Genomic DNA, 14292 nt, shown 5'->3' with positions numbered 1-14292 from the left:
TTAAATTACGGTCTAGAAATAGGGTTTCGCTTGAGAGCCTCTTGAAAACCTTATGAACGCACTTTTGTTTCTATACCATACCAAAAGGGATATTATATTGAAAATTTACTTTGTATGTATATATATAGTTCGTGTTATCTAGTGACGTGAATTTCCTTAAACTAAAACCATACTCCTAGCAAGATTTAATTGTTAATTTGTGTTCATGACTGTCGACTTTTCAGAAGCATTGTCACAGACGTTGTTATTATTCGTTATTTAATCTGGATATTCTCAAAGTTGTTATTGGAAAAAACACAACAAAAACATTATTAACTTTGTTATTGAAGAACTGTGAGGGAGGTTTTTTTACTTAAAATGGTTCCCAAATCATACAAATTGTAATGAATTTTTATAATAAATATACAAAACAAAATTATATCAAAACAGTACCATTTAGGCGATTCTAACAACGCTTTTTCACACATTGAATAGTTTACGAATACTATTCGAACGATGCTCTCGTTAAGTTTTAAAGACGCTCACCATACACCAATTTCCTGCCCATTCCTTTGCATATAAAACTTCCTTTTTGGAGGGATAACTAGACTATTTAGATTTGTATTTTTGACTTTCAAAGAGCCCTTTTTAACAGGAAATTTTAATTAATGATTTGACGTTGTCGTTAAATCTTCAAAACGTATAAGATCCTCGTAATTAATTACTGTATTATATCGTACATTATCAAGAATTATTCGATGTGAATTATCTCCATTCAGCCTTGAGTCTATTTACAGTTGCACACTTTCAACTGTGTGTTATCACGCGACACTGTAATTAAAAGCATCATTACTTTCTTTATGTTGTGTCAGGTTAGCAAAATTACAAAATATATGCTTTCGGCGGCTAGAAGTTATTCCCGTGTTTAGTACAACAGTTTTCGAACTAAACATATATATTAGAACCTGCACTTGTACTAAATATTACGTTAGTAATAATATGTATTTCGAGAGCAGTGTTGGCCTAGTGACTTCAGCGTGTGACTCTCATCCCTGAGGTCGTAAGTTCGATCCCCGGCTTTGCACCAATGGATTTTCTTTCTATGTGCGCATTTAACATTCGCTCGAACGTTAAAGGAAAACGTTGCGAGGAAACCTACTTGCCTATTAGATTGACAAATGGTCATGAAACAGTTCAAGAAATCTGAGGCCCACTGATTTTTTTAATGCATTTTATTATATATTTACACAGTTGTATATGTATGTAAAGGAAGGTTTCGTAATTATACGGGTTCTATATCAAGTATGTACCTTCAAATTGAATGAATTTTTGTAACTTGTACACTAGTTGGATCCATCGTTAAACAGTTTCGTTGTACAAAGTTATTCTGATACGATTAAAGAAAGGGTTTTGGTCCTTCCCTTTATATTTATTTTTAAGTTCACAACACAATATAATGCTCATAGACGGGTTTAGTTTTTATGCATATGTTAGTATATTTAAGACGATTGGTAATTAAATATGTTCAGATTTATTATAATCACAATTGAGCAAGTCTGTAACGATAGCAGTGTTAGTCTAGTAGATAAGGTGGCAAATCTCATATCACCTCGTCGTTCGACATTTCACAACTGAGCGTTCTTTCAATGTAGTCTTCACCGCGCACCATTATATGGAACCAGCGGCTCACTGACGTATGTCCAAAAAGAGTACGAATTCTTAAAAGGCAATGCTCTTGCAAGACTTCTGCCCGTTTGCTCCCTGTACTATTAAACCAGATAGTTTTTAATGTGTTTGAATACTATGACTCTTCGAATAGGAAAACATTGTCATCCGTCACATCGACTTCCTCAACTGAGCGTTTTTTAAGGCAGTTTTTGCCGCGCACCACCACTATGTGGAACCAGCTACTGAAATATTCCCGAACCAATTCGACTAAGGGTCCATCGTGAAAAGAGAGTACTAATTCTTAAAACCGGCAACACACTCGCGAGCCCTCTGGCATTGATTGTCAATGGGCGGCGGTATCGTTTATCATCAGGTGAGCGGCTGCTTGTTCTATAAAAAAAAGGTCTAAGACACATAAATTTACGTGCGTTACACTGTATTTGCAAATAATAAACGAGAATAATCCAGAGACTGAATACTTGATATTATATTACAGTGTTCTTACCTAATTTTCGAAAAATATTACCGCGCATAATCTTCGTCATTAAACTACGTATGAAGTAATACGTCAATTTTGTACAGAAAAAACACTTCCACATATCATTAAGTTTTAAGGTCATTAGAAAAACTATTCATATCAAATCTACCTTGAGAACAATATGTATTTAAAATATAAAATGTATAATTGTGTTTTTTTTGTTTTAAAGAAATAAATCAGTGGCGCTACAACCTATTTAGGTTTGGGCCTCGGATTTCTGTATGTTTCATAATCATTTGTCGATGGAATAGGCCGAGGGTGATCAACCTCCTGCGCCTGACACACGCCGTCAAATTTTCTACGGCAAGCAGGCTTCCTCACGATTCCATTGGTGCACAGTTGGGGATTGAACCATCGACCTCAGGGAAGAGAGTCTCACAGAAAAGAGTTAAGAAAACGCAGTGTTGGTTGTTGTTACAAACAACCATCACTGTTTAATTTTGAAATACACCCTATTTAATTTTGAAATACATCCTAAAATTATTACATGAAATTATAAATTCTACGATTGACATATGACATTATTATTTTGTGAAGTAATATATGGACAATTTCATAAAACTAGTTTGGATATATTTGACTTTGATTCGCAGTCTTATATACGAAACAAGTACGTAGGGCCTTGACAAAGGCTGTCATGGCAAAGGATATCCGATCTGTGACTAAGCTATTCGTAAGTGACGCGCTCACATATGACTCAGCGTGATTTCTCTCGGGCCAATAATGTTGATAATGTTGGCAACTCATTTTTTTTCTTTCCGACCAATGTTTTTTGAACGAATTAAAAAAAGCAACTTGGAACTCTGTAATTTCTGGTTTATATATTTTTTGTAGAGCCCGAGTTCTACATTCGAAATTTAAATCGTAGACTATGCGCTTCCACAGATACATTACATTTAAAATCTGAATAATGCAAAAGTATACATACAATATAAAACTTGTGGACAACATTAATGGAACTAAAGTCACATCCGCTCCAGATGTTCGGATAGCTGGAATGGTGTAATTTTATCTGGAAATTAGTTCATTAATAAGACTACTTGACAGTTTCAGCGAATGGGTTTACAAAAGTCAGGATTATAAGTAAACAATTTATTACGTATACCTTTTTTAAATATTACCAATTTTGTTTAGTTGAACGATCTAATGTCCGGAATCATTGATTAAAAAAAAGTTGAAAGCAATACATAAATGAGAGGAGCAATCAAAACTTTTCCAAAAGTGGTAAAAGGAGAGGTTTATTGAGAGGTTCAGTTTTTTTAATATTTTCACAAAAACATACATAACAGTAGACACCGCCAGCGGCCTATAACTGAAAGGGTTGTGGTCACGCCTCAAGTGAGTCGGTGACGTCATGTATGGAGTACACTTATAATTATATCATAGCATAGGTACCCTCAAGGTTGTAGGCATGCCCCCGTACTTGCGAAGGCGTGTTGCATAATAAACAATACACATCGCTTCACATTGGTTCCAGTTAAGAATTTAACAAAGTTTTAAAGGCCGGCAACGCACTTGCGAACCCTCTGGAAATGTGAATGTCTATGGGTGGCGGTTTTACTTAACATCATATCAGCCTACTCATTCTGTTGAATAAAATTGTTAGACAGACAGACAAGACAGCATTATCCATCGTCGAACGTCGAGGCAGAATACGAAATTCCACCTGTATCACCTCGATGTGCGCTGTTGCACAACTCTGATCGTTTCTCAAGGCAATTACTGCCGCGCACCATCACTATATGAGGGAGCGGTCAAGTATGACGTCACGCATTTTTTTTGGGATTCTTGACCCCCCCCCCCGTAACGTTTCGTGACCAACTCCAGTGACTTATACCTCAAACTTACCATTATGTGGTGAAAAGTACTGGAAAGTGGAAAATAATATTAACAACCCCCTCCCCCCTCCGCCAAATTCGTTACCCATTAAAGTATTTCCGGACCAATTCGGTTAAGGATCAAGAGAAGAGCGTACCCATTCTTAATAGGCCGGCATCGCACGCCCTCTGTCCTTGAGAGTTTCCATGAGCGGCGGTATCACTCAACATTAGGTGGGCCGTTAGTTTTATTTTAAATAAAAGAAATACAATTTATATCTTACCACAGTGTCGCTTTGTCAATAATGACTACTTTGTTTGACAGTTTATGTTCTCGAATATGGATATTTATTTTAGTAACTAGTGAATTACAGTTAAAACGCCGCCAAACAGGATTAAATACAGCCTAGGATTGACCTAGGTTGCCAGGGTAAGGTTGCTTTTTAAATTGTCTAACGCACAATATGTTTCAGTCTAGATTTTAAATCTAAATTAGTTTACAAGCTTAAATATAACTTAGAAATTATTTATTGGTATGAAGAATTACGGTGTCATTTTTACTTTAAATTGCGATCAATTATAGTTCAGAAGTTTACGTAAAATAATATATTATATACAAAAGAAATTTTAAACAAAAGAAAAATTATGTACAGATTATACAATGCCTTTATATAGGTACGGTACCAAAGACTAAAAATGTATAGACGCATTTTGTATATATTTTGGCAGCCCTAGCAAAAGAGGCCTTCGCACGCCAATAAACCACCCAGTATTATCAAACAATATTATTTATTAGAACTCCAAAATGTTTAAATAGCAGCCATTGTTGTAATATATGGGAATGCTATTGTCTGTGCTGCGTCATTGCATTTATCTGTGACCTCTATAGTCTATATTATTGGCGCCATTTTACCTGTAAAGGGTCACGTTATTTGCATCTCATTGTCCAGTTCACCAGACAATGAGATGAAAATGTTTCCTTATGTAATTATACTATTGAAAAATAAATAGTAGGTTTTTGCTTATTGTTAAATCACATTTATAAGATTTGTTTTTCTTTTCAGTGAGAATATGAATACCATAGATATAGTGAACGAGTTTTTAGACGACTTACGGTGAGTTAGTTTGAGTACTAAACTAACCACAAACATTAATAAGTACTAATATAAAATAGAGAATTAGCTTTGGGCATGAATTAACAACTAACAATTAACCCTTAATTAGGTACAGCTTAAAATTGTTGTATATACAAACTAACCAGTTAGGTACAGTTCCTAGGTGCCACCTAAGTAAATACTGTATGTCACGATGTTACTTGTTAATTTAATATTCACACGCCAAAAACAAAAACTGAATCAGTATTATATACGTATTTGCGTTATTTGGAGATAGCGTATCGTAAGAAAAATAACTGTGTAATTGTAAAGTAGTACGTTGCGGTCCGAATTTTTATTTACATTTCGAAACGATTTTGAGTTCTTAATTTAAAAACAATATTAGTTTTTTGATTTATTTCGCGTTCTTTTTTTAAAAGTGGAAAATTTTTGACATATTATCTGTTCTAGTCTGTGTTCTTTTTTCAAAAACATGTTTCTTTATTTTATTAAAATCGCGTTATAGTACTATTTTTGAATAGACTCTGTGATAATAGTGTTTATGGCTAGAAACTTGGAAGATCTGTATATTTTTAAAAGAACATTTTTACGATATCTCTTAGCTCGACAGTCTAATCTAACTACCGGTAAAACGCGAATAAAAAAAATTGCCGATGTTATAAAAACGAATACAGAGCATAAAGTCTATATGGATACACTTAATGATGATATTATAAAGAACATCGAAGTGCTGCCATTATTTAAAAAGGAGTACACTTATAAAATGGAACATAAATTTTGTTTTCCCGCCGGCTGTGTTGTCATACCTAAGATGATGTATTGGTAAGTGTTATAGGCAATAGGAATTTACTGTCAATAAATACTTATTAATCATAAGACGTTTATTTTACAATTGCAACAGTTATCTGTATTCGTAAATGTCAATATAAGCATCAGACTTATGGTCCTACAAGAAAAAACCTTAACAATTCTTAAAAGGCCGGCAACGCACTGGGAAGTCCTCTGGCAATGTTAGTATTTATGGGCGGCGGTTTGCCCCTTAACATCAGGTGAGCCTTCTGCCTGTTTGTCTGAAAAATATATATATTTTTTTAATATTGATGCAAGTCAAAAATATGATGGACGAATATTTTAATCACAAACTATTTTGTATTTATTGTATTAAGTATTTATCAGCTAAATAAACACATGTATTTTCGCCTAAGCTTAGTCTAAGGGTCAATTTCACAGTAAAAAATTCGCGCGATTTGGCATGTCCCTACGACCCGTGTTAGGTACCTACAGAAGGATGATACCTAATATTAGAAAAAACAAATGATCACGAAACAGTAACCCAAGGCCAAGGGTTGACGAGAGTCATACATACCTCGCTTTCTAAATTTCTGCCCTATTTACAAATTAAAATACATATTCATCACCATCCATAAGTGTTGAACAAAAATGACGCTACGAGGACTGGACTTACTGGACTTAGATATCTGTATCTTGGGCATATAGGTCAGATGGACCAGCAGAGGATGTTTGACGATTTCGATTTTTTATGATGTTTTCCTTCACCGTAAGGGCGAGTGTTCAATGAGCTCATATAAAAGTCTTGAACACCGTTGTTCGAACCTTCGACGTCAGGGATGAGGGTGGCACGCTCACGCCGCTAGACAGCACTGCTGCTCTTACGTTCTCTTGATATTTAATACTCTTTAGAGTCTTAATAAAATCGTGTAAGCGTTACTTGTATGAGTGAGACTAATGACGTGAAACGCTCACTTAATATTTTGTCACGCGTGAGCTGTTCTCTGGTATCGGATGTTATTAGTAATTTTCCTAACATTTCACTTTAAAACTTTAATACACAACGGAGAATCATCGTTTGTATTCTTTTTACACGTAGTCGTTACGGAAGGTTGTGCCTTTCTTGAAAAGCCCTAACTGATGTTGCTGCCTCCACACCGCTCTATCATCAGCTTCTCTCAGGGCATTAGGGATGTTGGAGCCCATAATTTTCTTTTGTCAGACCAACGGGGTTGACGGACTCCGACTTCTGCCAGTTTGTAGGCTATTCGGTTCTCTCCTGATAATATGGCCAAAGGTGTGCACCCATTTGTCTTGTGGTGATCTTTTATTGGTTGAGAATGGAGTTATTGGTTCTTTTTGTAGTTCAAGGTATTCGCAACGTCCTCCAACACCACATCTCAAATGTCTGTCCGCTGCACGCCTTGACGAAGACTGATACGTACATTTGTAACTCGAATGTCAAGGTCATGGCAAAAATATCGAGTTAACAAGTTTTCGAGATAGATATGATTTAACTGCTGATATTTCATGACTGGAGTATAAAAACAATACAAAGTTCTCTAAGCTCTTAGGATAAGATTCCAAGTTGAAATCCAACATGTTTTTTTTACATATGGAAGTTAAGTCTGCGCATGTGCACGCGTCTGATCAAGTAATATCTAAATATATTTTTTTCTACTCTTGTACCATGAAATAGTTTGACATATCTATACATATCCAGACATATAAATAGATGTCGAATAATTTGCAGGCTAACTTAATAAAACAGTGTATACTAGTATATAGAAAATACTTTGTTTGGTTTTGGTTTGGTTACCTGTACCTACCATTCAGTCCTGTTAGATAATTAAAACTTTGCCAGTGCAATTAATAATTTAAGAAAGGGAAATAAATACATTTTATTTCCTTTTTAATTAGATGTTGGTAGATCGTAAAATTATTTATTGTACTCACCTGAAAATGAGAGCTAAATTGCAATGTCAATCTGACAGCGAACAGAAGTATATGGCTCTGTATTAGTTCGTTATTTGACCATCTTCCTCCAAATTTCCTTTGTCCATGTAATCTTTACTTCCTACTTTCCCTCCCATCTAGCTTTCATCCAGCGTCAAAATTTTAGGGAAATTTATTTCTGTTAATAAGATAAAATTATAAATAAGATTCTCCCCTCCATACCTTGTAGTAGTAACCTGTAAAGTAAAGTACCTGTAGTAAATATGTTAATCTCTTATATATATTATTATATGTCTCTGTGTGTGTTGTCTTTATTGTGTCGTCATTTTTGTTTTAGTTAACTCTGCTTAGATTAGATAAATTGAATTTAATTGATCAAAACTATCTTCCCCGTGTTAAGACTTAGAACGCGACATTGGCGGAATTGTGATTTACACAGAAGTCGCCATTAATAAAATAAAGTGAAGTGTAGTGTTGACATGACATGCTAATAATATGACACATTATATATTAGAACAGACATAACAATAACATCATATGGAATACACATTCATGAAACAGAGAATATCGAAAATGTATCATTAAAACTAAATAATAACTGTGATAATTAAAAAAAACTTATACCTATATTAAAACTATTTCCGCATTATATTATTTTAAATTATTTCACTAGAATTATATCGATAAAAATTTTATAATGCTTAATAAATTTGATACCTGGTATACGATGACGAGGATATTTTTGATAATATTACCTGATTTCCGATACGTAATCTATATGAAAATTATTATTTAAAAAATCTATATTGTTATTTAAACACCAGCAAAATGCTGTTGTCTGTGTATCAAACAGAACGAAGAAATTTTGCATTCTCTATGCCACCAAAATTCTAGGACGCCTAAAAAGATTCCCAATACGAACTCTAGTTTACCCTACAACCCAAATTCTCTATTACTGTTACCAAATATAAGTAGACATAAATAATAATTAGCCTTAAGTCATCAACATCTTATTGACATACATTTAACAAAAATATATATAAATAAAATTGTACTATTAAGATGCCACCGTCATCTAACTTTATCCAGCAACCCTTTCGATCCAGTCGGCCCATCGCTCTATTGGTCTGCCTTATCAGTTACTGTTTTAGAATATCTGTTATTTTAAGTTGTAGGGCATGTTGCTCGGCATTCATCATATTAGTTTTACTGCGAAAACATTCACTTTTATGTTTGTCGCGTAATGGAATAGGTAGATAATAGATATACACGTGTGAGACGTGACCCACATATCAAGGGTAATTTTGGCGATTTGGGGTATATGTGGGTGTTTTAATGTTCTATTTTTTTTATTTAGGTAGCTTTTATACAAATTACAAAACCAAATGTATAATAATTAACAAAGAATTACCGCGTGCCTACGTGTATGTGTTTATGTGTGTGCGTTGATCATAGTTAATAAATCATACTAAGCACAAGGTTCAGGGTATAAATGCGAAATACATTATTTATATAACACGATGGCTTAGTTCTTTACAGTCGAGGAGGCTCACAAATACTGTTTTTGCATTCCAACAGGACAACAAGTTCTTAAATTATCCATTGATCAAACGTTTCATTTTATTTGTCGACTATCATTCACAACGGGTGTATTATAGTCTCGACAAGTTTGTAATGGTAGGGCGGAGTGATGGCAGGAGTGTTAGGGGTCGATCACCTTCCCATTGGTCGGTACAGGTAAAGACAATTATGGGTCTCAACATTCCTGACACAAGCTGAGGATAGAGTTGTGTGGAGGCAGCAAGTCGACGTATCGGTTAGGGCTTTTCAAGACGAGCACAACCTTCAGTAATATATAAATTATATCTCGAATTCACATGTAAGTTTTTAATGATACCCTCAGTTTTGTCATGCTTAACATTTCGAATGGAACACAGACTACATGCCCACGACACCGGGAATCCTGTTATGGTGGCTTTAATAATAATAATAAATATTTTATTTGCCAAGATAGTGGTACAATTAGATCGATCAACTACAATTCTCAGCGCAATCGGCCATATACAAATAGGCATGCAAATGTCATATCAATTTTTACAATGTCTTATTAAGATATTAACATAATGACATTTAAGAGTATTTATAATTGGTGTCAAATTTAATCACCTCGATGAAAACTAAACTTGCATCTTTTTTTTTTTCTTTCTTGCTTACATCACAATTTCGGTCTTCAACGAAATCCATTCAATTTTTATAGGGTCTCGGTCAAACAAGTGTTTATAAATGTAAATACCTTCATTGAATTTGGAGTATAATGCGGGTAATCCTATATTTTTTAAGCAAAATAACGGCTGTTTTTCACACTATCAACACAGGTTTATAAGACGTTGTTTACCTTGGCCTTCTACAACGTCAAGTATAAATCTAGTTTCAGGAGCTGTTAGACTATTTTTTCTGTATGATGTTTATACATACATACTTGACAGCGCGCTGTTTGTCTGGATTGAGTTTATAAAGTATTGTATGTAAGTTTGACGACTCGTACCAATTACAATTACTATGTATATACTTACCTGTATAGGTAAGATGTGATTTAGTATGTACTTTATCTGCATATAAAATGGAGTTCGATGTTTAAAGTCTTAAATGTAAAAACACTTGTTAGCGGAACCGATTAAAATTAGGTATAAACTTTCAAATATTGAGCAAAATTGAAAAATGGAATTCACTGTGAGCAGTGTGGGCCTAGTCGCTTCATCGTACGTATAAACTCAAAAACTACTGGACTGATTTCAATAATTATTTCACCATCAAAACGCTACATAATCCCCAAGTAACATATACAATATTTACTTGGGTATTATGTAGCGTATTTAATTTAAAAATATGTTCTGAATCATGGTCTAAATTGCGTTTGTGTTGAAAAATTTACGTGTATTACTCATTCTCAATCGATAGTTAGAAAAGATGTTATTTTTATAAAACTATGTGACGACGGCTTATAATCTTATCAGGCTCGTGACCAAGTCAGTATTCGTTAAGGTGTTACCTAGGTGAGTTGCGTGAAATATTTACGGTATTAAAATATTTTCTCATTTTTCCAAATATAATAATGTAATTTGTCTCTTAAGTGAGTAAAGTGGTTACGTAATATGAAAGTGAAATTGTGAATGTGTATTTATAAAGAATTGTATCAGTGGCGCTACAACCTTTTTAGGTCTGGGCATCAAGTTATTATATCTGCTTCACGATCATTTGTCAAATCACGCTGTCGAGTTTTTGGGTCTAAGGCAAGCCGGTTTTCTCCTGATGTTTTCCTTTACCGTCACAGCGAATGTTAAATTCGAAGGAAAGAAAGTCTCAAAGAATTGGTGCTCAGCCAGGGATCGAACCAGCGACCTCTGGGATAAAAGTCGCATACTGAAGCCACTAGGCAAACACTGCTCATATGAATGTGTATTACCTAAACGTTAATATGTAATGTGTAATATTTCAACGTTTTACGATTGAACGGAAACGGCATAAAACGTGAATTCCATTTTTGAATTTTGCTCAATATTCAGAAAGGTTATAATTTTAATAAGTTCCGGTTACAAGTGTTTTTACATTTTAAACTTCGAACTCGATTTTATCTACAGATAAAAAATCTATGATAACTCCAGTAATGATGTAATGTCTATATTTTAACTTATTGAATTAATGTTTCTACGTAGTATTAACAAAAAACCGATTTTTAAATGAATGTATTTTATCTTGTGCTATATTAAAAAAAGAATGCTTTATGAAACAAATAAATTGAATATTGAAAACGTATGTGTAACTAATTAGATCACAAAATCAATATTTTTTTAATATCCTCAATTTATTGTTTTTGTGTAGGATCACACTGCATGGCTTGTTTTTTTTTTTAATATTGTTAAATAGTATAGTGTACAATGTAGCATAACGTAGCTTTCCAATGGTGAATGAATCACAGAAATGGGTCACTAATTTTTGAGTTTATTTGCATATATATAGTTATAAGCATACAATAATGAATGAATAATTTCATATATTTAGAGTAACACTTCGCGTTAGGGAATAATTATGAGTGTAAATTTTTACGATGCGCGCGCACACCGTCACAAAAATCCGACACCTGCACACCGTCACAAAAAACCGACACTCTGAAGTTAGCAAAGTTGACATTTTAAAATAAAAAATCTTCATTTCTTTAATTATGTAGATGTTTTTTTTTTTATATTTAAATAAAGTTTATTTAACTAGATAATGCGTTATAATAAAACTTTTAACCTATGTAATACCTTTTTCTATTATAAGTGTCGTTTTTTCTTCAAACGTAGAATAAATTTGTTGAAAAGATTTTGAAGATTGAAGGAATAACTTCTAACGCGTTTACATAAGTACACTTTTTTTATTTTGTACGGCTTTGTTTATTTTCTTAAATCTAAAAATTTTTTCAACAAAAAAATTATTACAATTGGTAATTAAATGACGAAGTAATTCGCGAACACAAACAGATAAATACGTTCGAATTGAGAAATACATTAAAGATACTATAACCTATATCTAAATAATTCAGTATTATCTATACTAATGTATAGACATAGTATGGAAACACGTTTCGCTTTTTAAATTAAACACGTATTTTTTTTTATGGCAACGTGTCAATGTCACAATTTGAATGTTATCTATTCTTGGTAATAGAATTTTTATCAGTAAATTACACGATTGCTTCGTTCGATAGGACGTATTTGGTTTGAATGGACTTTTGATATAATAGCCGAATTTTTTATTTAGATTTTTTTTGTAAGGCAAAGATAAACTTTATTTAAATACTAGCTGACCCGGCAAACGTCGTTTTGCCATGTATAATTATTTATAGGGAACATTTTTTTTAGTTCAATAAAAATAACTTATCTACTATAATAAAATAGGGGTTGATCGTAGAGGGGTGACAGTTAAGGGTTGTATGTATTTTTGTAAATTTCATAAAAAAATAAAAACCAAAAAAATTGTCTTCAAAGTAAAAAAATAAATTTGGGGTGGACACCCCTTATCAGTTAGGGGTTGGAAGTATAGATAGCCGATTCCCAGACTTACTTTACTTAATATGCATAAAAAATTTCATAAGAATCGGTCTAGCCGTTTCGGCGGAGTATGGGAACGAACATTGTGACACGAAAATTTTATATATATAGATTAATACTATGTGATTAGAATATTCGCCAACTATATTGTTGACCTGCATCAATACTAAAAACAATATTTTTAGACAAATAGGCAGGATAAATATCTGATGTTTATCGCCACCCAAGGACACATTTCCTGAAGGTTCGCAAGGTCGGTTCCTGAAGGTTCGGCCCTAATTCGAATTGGTTGGCATATCCTTGTATGCCGATTCCACATAGTGGTTGTCGTGTCGTGTCGTAGTGATCGCGTTTTTGCCGAGCAGTTGTGGAACGACACAAATCGAGGTGGTACGGCCTAATGTTCAGTGTTTTTTAACAGCCGTTATTTTTATAGAAAAATACGATATCTTGACGGGCATTACATAGCGTTTAAAACGCATTTTTGACCGATACCCTATGAGATTAAATGGATTTTATTGTAGACAGAGTTATAAACAAGGGCTTGTAACATAAAATTAGGGGTTGTGGGGTTGCGACGCTGGACTAAACTGTATTTGTTATCTATAACTTAGTGTAGTATAAGTGAGTGTTGTCGACCTATTGGACATTGGAAACTACGTAGAAAGTTATTTGTATTACGATTTGTGAGTTTATGAACGACTGAAGGGTTTATTACTGATGTTTTCGATTTATTGGCTATAATCGTACGATCATTGCTAACATTTGGTTTGCGCTTGTAATTATTAAATAAAATATTTATGTATCTTACCCAATGTTAGTTACATAGTTCAGGAAAGGTCTTTTTATGAATGAATAATTTTTAATAGGTCTGTGGTCCGGTCATAAGTATATGAGGGTGGCCAAGGTTGGCCCACTCCATTTTTTTTTATAGTGCATTAATTATACATTATAACGCTTAATGCTTACCCATCTATCAGACCCCATTTTTAATAGCGATATTAGTATTGTGATATTAGCAGTGTTGGCCTAAAGCCTGAGGTCGTAGGTTTGCGCCAATAAACTTTGTTTCATTGTGCGAATTTAACACTCGCTCGTACGGTGGAGGAAAATATCGCGAGGAAAACGGCTTGCATTAGACCCAACAAGTCGACGGCTTGTGTTAATCACCCACTTGCCTATTAGATTGACTATGTAACAGGTACATAAATCTGGGGCCTAGACCTAAAAAAGGTTGTAGCGCTCCTAATTTTGTTTTTATTAGTATTGTAATTTGTTTGTTACTTTTGAACAAGTAGTATTGGGAATACCCGGTCAGTTGTAAATATTTTTTATTAAAC

General features: G+C 33.7%; 1 protein-coding gene across 2 annotated transcripts in view; it reads left to right on the top strand.

The window, feature by feature from the left end:
* The window catches only part of LOC123717074 (juvenile hormone esterase-like), a 29774-nt gene that overhangs the window by 5935 nt on the left and 9547 nt on the right, over positions 1-14292 (top strand). The window contains exon 2 of one of the 2 annotated variants that reach the window (XM_045672860.1): positions 5067-5117. The exons of the other annotated variant lie outside the window; for it this stretch is intronic. Coding sequence (XP_045528816.1) covers positions 5074-5117 — 44 coding nt within the window. The 5' untranslated portion in view covers positions 5067-5073. The remainder of the gene's footprint in view (positions 1-5066; positions 5118-14292) is intronic. 2 annotated transcript variants of the gene reach the window in all.

This window comes from Pieris brassicae, chromosome 12 (assembly GCF_905147105.1).
Source record: "Pieris brassicae chromosome 12, ilPieBrab1.1, whole genome shotgun sequence".
In the NCBI taxonomy this organism is placed as follows: domain Eukaryota; kingdom Metazoa; phylum Arthropoda; class Insecta; order Lepidoptera; family Pieridae; genus Pieris; species Pieris brassicae.
This window is presented reverse-complemented; position numbering and strand designations above follow the sequence as displayed.